Source organism: Filicampus tigris, chromosome 12 (assembly GCF_054856515.1).
Source record: "Filicampus tigris isolate MCC_2025a chromosome 12, RoL_Ftig_1.0, whole genome shotgun sequence".
Classification (NCBI taxonomy): domain Eukaryota; kingdom Metazoa; phylum Chordata; class Actinopteri; order Syngnathiformes; family Syngnathidae; genus Filicampus; species Filicampus tigris.
In genome coordinates this window covers 4,953,650-4,960,435 of record NC_141228.1, presented here as the reverse complement: position 1 = coordinate 4,960,435, position 6,786 = coordinate 4,953,650, and the positions used below count along the sequence as shown (strand labels likewise).

Sequence of the window (6,786 nt, the reverse complement as noted above, 5' to 3'; positions counted from 1 at the left end):
TGAGCAATTCCATGATGTTTAAGAAGCACTGTTCTTATGTCACATGCCATACTACTTTAAGCAGGTCCAACCGTGGAGTGGCGCGAAACGCGCCAAAGTTAGCGAGCGATTTCATAATACTGTACAGTATTCCGAGAATATTACACGTCCCTCTCATCGTGACTCAGCAGTGCCAGCAGGTACGACCTCCCAAGCTGGTTTTTAAACGAACTGCCAATTACCACACACCACCCTCAACCTCAGCTATCCCGCCCATAAACGTCACGGATTCAAACGGCAGCAGAGGCAGAGAAAGAGAGAAAGGGAGAAAGGAGGGAGCCGAGCGGGTCACACACATTTACACAGGCTGAGGAACAGAGAGAGCTTTAACACCAGACACAGCGACATCTTGGGGGTCACTCGGCGGGTTTTCCATTGCATGAACAACCGGAGGACTTAAAGATGTGGAAAGAAGTGGGCAAGCTCGTACTGTTTCATTTGCTGCTTATGGATCTCCGTTGCGCGAAAGGTAAGACGCTTTGCCTCATTGGGAGCGAATGGTAATCAGCACCGGAATGCAACCGGACGTGTGATTCTCGTGTTTTGGAAAAGTATTGCCATCACACGCAAATGAAACGGGAACCTCAGCGGTGACAGAAGGTGACAATGTGCTCGGGGGCAGGTGTAGCCTACACTCGGGAGTGGGAGACCGACTGCACGTGTTGTAGATGCAGCGTGTGGAGGATGTAGTCATTAGGGGCTGCGTTCAGTGTTTTGTCTTTTTGCAGAGGCACAAAACGTGGGGTAGAATCTGCCAAAACAAGTCTTCCAAACATGTGTAGTCCACTGACACAACTGATCGAAGCAAAAATGCAAATCAGTCAGAAATATTAATGCAGTTAAATAAAACGTATGAAATGTATTATGGATGTGACAAGAGTGTAAATCAAACGGAAACTAAAACTTTAGACCACACTGCACGCAACGTACTTAAATGCGATAATCGTGTGAAAACATGATCTTTCTATTAAAATTAACCAATGGTCAAATTATTATATAAAATGACCCTTTTAATTTTCATTGTCACAGTAATAAGCATTCTGCTTCCAAAGAATAAGTTACTGAATACTTGTTTTATTAAAACACAGGAATCCATACAGAATCACAGTGTGAAGCTGGGCAGTTTAAGTGCAACAATGGAAGGTGCATCCCAACCCTTTGGCGATGTGATGATGATGACGACTGCTCGGACAGCAGTGACGAGGAGAACTGTCGTAAGTAGCCTTGTGCAAAGCTGCAAAAATGTATTGATGCTATTGTTTGCTGTGTATGTTACCAACATTCATTATTGTCTGATTCTGTTCTTCCAAACAATTTCAAATGATGATCCCCCATACTTTATGCAAGGATTTTCTAGCATTCAGCACTTTGCTCTAGGATATCAAGTGGTACCCTGCAGGTGTTTGCGAAGTTGTTAAACAAAAGCTACTTTTCTAGCTGGGCCCCTTTGGAATCTAATACAGGCATCAGTGTGGGGGACTCGCAAAACCTAAGACAAAAGGTCATATGACCTTGGGAATTTCCTTAATTCTTAATATATTTTCTCCTGTGCAAATTTGGGATTTGCCTGTTAGGTCACATCAGGGTAACTATATAATAGTTACTACTTTTATCTTGCAGCTGCTATGCAGGACTGTCATCACCAGTATTGTTACCCAAATACAGTATATAATGGTCTGAATTCAGAGTAAATATTACCTGAAATAGGATTAAGAATGCAAACAAGCAGTCAGGATTCATTAATGTGAACATCACTGCTTATAGATGTGGATGTATAAAGTGTCTGCATATTATTCTCAAGGTCACTTTTGATTTTATGTTGGCTGACAATCATCAGGGTGTAAAATACAGAAAACTGTTCAATCAATCAAATGTCCTCTAGAAAAAGTGGGGAAAATACCAAAGCACATTATTTTCCCCTTCCACTGCTTCAGAATGCCTTTAGGAAATTGCACAGACGACCAAACGAAACGAGTAATTATCGCTTATGAATGTGTCATGGCACTAATTGCTTGAATGGTTATATTAGTGGCCAATTGATTCATCACTTGTCTTCTGCACCACCACAACTGTTCTCTCACTTTGGTCGCCCACAATGGTCGCTGGCCGTGAATGTCGAAGGACTTTCCGATATGATTGCTGTGACTTTTTCGCTTTTCCACTGACTGACAAATTGGGATTATTCAGAGACTTGTTGGTCTGCAACACACAGGAAGTGCTGTTAGATTCATAATGAATCTGACTGGTGTCATTCAATTGGGAGAAAGAGTTGCTTGAACATATTGGCTGAAACTTTCAGATTAAACAATTTGAAACAAATATGTCTTACCTATGGTTATATTTTTCTTTTGTGCTCCTTTTTCCACTCTCTGTGAGTTGTGCTCTGAATTTACATTTTACCTGCTCACCACCGAGTAGTATACTGCAGTCCTATAAATTTGGACTATACTTGTTCCCATTGACTCTTTAGTCCCCCTGTGTGGAATATATGGCAGCCTTCTTTCTTTTCTCTAAAAAGATACCTCACTCCTTCAGAATTGTAACACCCACCATTTTTGAATTTCCTGTGGGCAATAAAGCCATGTCAAAGGGCCAAGAAAGACTATGCACAGAGTGAGCATCAGCTGATCGGTTGGTCAAGAATAAATCCAGTAGCATGACTGAGCCTGGTTGCCAGAGCGATGCCCGGCTGGCACTGTGCCAGCTCTTCCAACAGATGCCACCACTGTGCGCCCTCCCTGCAACCTAATATCACTGGCAAGGCTCAGCAAAAAGGAGGACGGTCACGGAAATGATCGAATAAGTTTGGATCAGAAGGAACAGAATGATGTCACGCAGAGCTAATGTGAATATAAGTTTGGTGAATGGTCCTGGTGCAAATTGAAAACGGAACTGTCTTTGAAAATGTACAATTCAATTTCTCCCGTTGCTCTTTTTGGCTGATTGTGTTGTACACTGCAATATGTGGGATATACCTGCTCAAAATGAGTTGTTTGGATTTCCCTTTACTATATCATGACCGCTTTTTTTGTTGTGGTCGTAAACGCTGCTTCACTAAAGCTACTGAATAGTTTAACATGAAATTAAACTTCTTAAACATGTTGCAAATACAGTACTCGAAATGTATGCAGTTGTACTGTACTTTGCACCACTTATTTGGGAAATTAAATAAAGTGGTAAGTGTAGTTAAAAAGCAGTACTACGTTAATTATTTTGTAAAGCATACTGGTATAATTTGTGTAATGAATAAATAAATGAATAAAGTAACCTTACTGACATTGACATGGACTCAAAGAGCATTCTTGTTTGTTAAAGGCAGAAATGTTAGATTCCACTCCTGGATTGGATCTAATTAGATTTTGCAGGTGATATGGCCAGTCAATGCAGATACAGTATGTACTACTGTATGTTAGAATACTATTTTAGCAACTGCCCCCTCCAACTGCAGCATATCAGAAGTCTTGCAAAGCTACCCGCTGAAGATTGTGATGTCTTTTGTGCTTTCGATCATGCTCTCCTCTTTCTCCTCCAGCTCCTCTCCTCCATTCTCAACATGCCTCTCAGTAGATTCCTCTCTTGTTGCCCAGGGAAACGGCAAAGCGCTGTTGATGGTAGTGAAGCTTTTTCAGTATGTGTGTGCTTTCTTTGTTGTGAATGCAGCACTGCTCAACATTTGTGAACACATGGCATGTCTCCCGCTCTGTATAGCTATGTATGACCTATATTTCAGATGGGGAATACAGAAAAAAGAGGCCTTATCATTTTGACAGCAGATTTAAGTGGATTTAGACCTGCCTAATCCTATGTGCCACAGTAAAAATCATGTATCTGAACCTGGTGTTAGCTTCAATTTTCCTTGCTCCCGACATATCTGTTAGGAACTGTTGAATATCGATCATGATCCAGTTGATTACGTTGAGATCATTTTATTAGAGTAAAACAACCCAAACAAACATCTACAGAAATAATTATGGTAGTTGCACTAATAGCTCTATTTATTTTCTATAAAATGTTCTACCAACTTTTATTAAATTAAATCTTATTTGCCTTAATATACATTGCCAACAATAGGGATGGGCATACTACGTTGTTTAGAATTCTGATGATTGCGTGTATTTGATTTCTGATTAATCTCATCTTGAAACGAGTAAAGCAAAATTGAGTGCACTATTCACAGAGGTGCTGTGGTCTTAACTAGTATGGAACCTAAACAAGTTCAACATGACATTAGCTATGGGAAGTTGAGCTGCAACCACTATGATCATCACATCCATGATTTTTGCTAGGGCACAACTCTTGCTTGACAGCATTATTAATATATATATATATATATATATATATATATATATATATATATATATATATATATATATATATATATATATATATATATATATATATATATATATATATATATATATATATATATATATGTGTGTATATTAGGGTTGTAATGGTACACGTGGGTGTATTAATACGTTTTGGTATGGCATGTTCGGTTCCGTCCACTAGCGTTCGGTTCGGTCAACTTATTAATTAGTTTATGCACAGCTATTGACTGTTGCATGCGGGAGAGGAAGGCGGCGGCACGAAAGCGGAGAAAACGAATACGCAAACAAGCCAGAGGTCGAAGGTCCCCCGTACACTGCGGTCTCCTGTTTGGGAGCATTCTGGCTGTCCTGTTAAATTTGCAGATAGGGAAAGGTACGTGTATAAGTCCCAAAGTTGTGTGCCGACATTGATACATGAGATCGGCGGCTATGCTGTAGTAGCACGTATAACATAATAACATTTAAAACGACATCATCCGACTTTGAATGTTTCTTAGACGAGGAAGCAAGCAGTCTTTTTAGACAAAAACAAAGTATAACAGCTCTCTTTCTCCTTCATTCTCCGCTGCTCCTCTCACTAGCCGTACGATGCATTCATCGGAAACATCTGCAAAACACAAATCCGACCACAACACAGATAATCCAATTCTTTACAATATGCTGTTGAACATTCAAAGATTTTAATGCCTAAAAGTGCAAATAATTTCATAAAGACTTTAAAGTTACTGTATTTCATTGTAAAAAGATTTTTAATACAGTTAGCAATAATTGTAACTGTTATTGTATGTATTTTATGTATTATATATTACAAAAAGTGTATATATGTACTGTAATGACAACTTGAATACTTAGATGTGTCATAGTCATAGGCTGTTGCTGCTGAGTGTTAAAATATTTCAATGTCTTAATTATTTACAAAATTTAGAGATCTTTATTGTTAGTGTATTTTTTATTGTGGTGTAATTACTTAGAATGTCACCAGAATGGTTCGCTTTCACTTTTTTTTTCTAAAAAAAAAAAAAATGGTACCATTTACTTGTCATCTTTTCAAAATAAACATATTTAAAAAAAAATACTGAAAATGTACCGAACCAAAGTTTCCAAGAAACCGAACCTAACCGAAATGTCATTTAGTGTACCGTTACACCCCTAATATATAAATAAATATATATATATATACATATATATATGTGTGTACATATATATATATGTATATAAATGTATATGTGTATATGTATATATGTATATGTATATATATATGTATATATACACCCGAACTAACACGTCGGTATTTTAGCTGCTTCTTCTTTGTTAGTTTGTATGCTTCTTCTTCGTTGGTTTAGCAGCTTCTTCATTGGTTTCAATCCTTCTTTGTGTTTGGAGGCCCTGCGTACTGCCTACAACATGCACAATGCCACGGACGGGGTATGCTTCCTGACTTTTTTTTCCATCTAATATTTTATCGAAGGCATTTTCTATTGGTATCGGTCACATGCCTATTGTGATACACAGTGATATTGATATCGCCTAGCCCTATGTAAATGTCTGTTTTGTCTGATGGGAGTAGTTTGCAAGATGAACAGAATGAATTCTAATTGACACAATGAATTCTTATTATCGTGTGTGTGTGCGAGGGTGTGTGTGTGTTTGTGTGTATACACCATATGTGTCCACTGATTTGTTGTATGGCAGTGTGTGCAACTGCATGACAATGAGCTAGGGCAGGTCAAAGGGGGGCAGCTTCTCCTCACTAGTCATACACCAGTTTCCCATGGAAGGGACATCACAACACATTTCACGCTGCTGCGTTACATGTGTGCAAGTTGGGGGGTGTCATGCTGAGACATACGTATGCACACACACACCCACACACACACACAAACTCTGTAATACAGCTAAGGTCATACTTCTATGTGTAAGGTCCAGAGGTCAAAGTGAATAGTGGGTAAATTAATTGCATAGATGCACACTTACTTAAAATCAAAAGCAACAGCAGGTAATGTTGAGAGCACTAAATTAAACAAACTGAAATATAAAAAAGATACTCTGGTAGGTCAACACACATGTTTTTTTGCAGATATGGGTACGCACCAATGTTGGTGAATCATTGTGAAGTGTTTGCAGCTGTAGTGTAGTGATATGCAGAGAACAATACCCAATGCTGTGTTCATGTATGCATTTCAAAAAAAAATCTATGTGTGTGTGTGTGTGTGTGTATATATATATATATATATATATATATATATATATATATATTGCTGCAATAACAGCTAAAGTTGAGATCTTTCCTCTTACTGAATACTTTGACAAAATCCAAAGTATAGATAATGGATGGATGGATGTATTGTAGAGTTCAACTTGTTTCTTAGTCGATCTTCAACAAGAGGAATGTTACTGCGTCTGTCAAGATTTCTGC

At 38.4% G+C, this 6,786-nt stretch overlaps 1 protein-coding gene across 3 annotated transcripts in view; it reads left to right on the top strand.

The window, feature by feature from the left end:
- The first annotated feature begins 254 nt into the window (after positions 1-254).
- The window catches only part of lrp8 (low density lipoprotein receptor-related protein 8, apolipoprotein e receptor), a 204,428-nt gene continuing 197,896 nt past the window's right edge, over positions 255-6,786 (top strand). For all 3 annotated transcript variants that reach the window (XM_086046436.1, XM_086046437.1, XM_086046435.1), the window contains exons 1-2: positions 255-508; positions 1,128-1,253. In XM_086046436.1, coding sequence (XP_085902562.1) covers positions 442-508; positions 1,128-1,253 — 193 coding nt within the window. In that variant the 5' untranslated portion in view covers positions 255-441. The remainder of the gene's footprint in view (positions 509-1,127; positions 1,254-6,786) is intronic.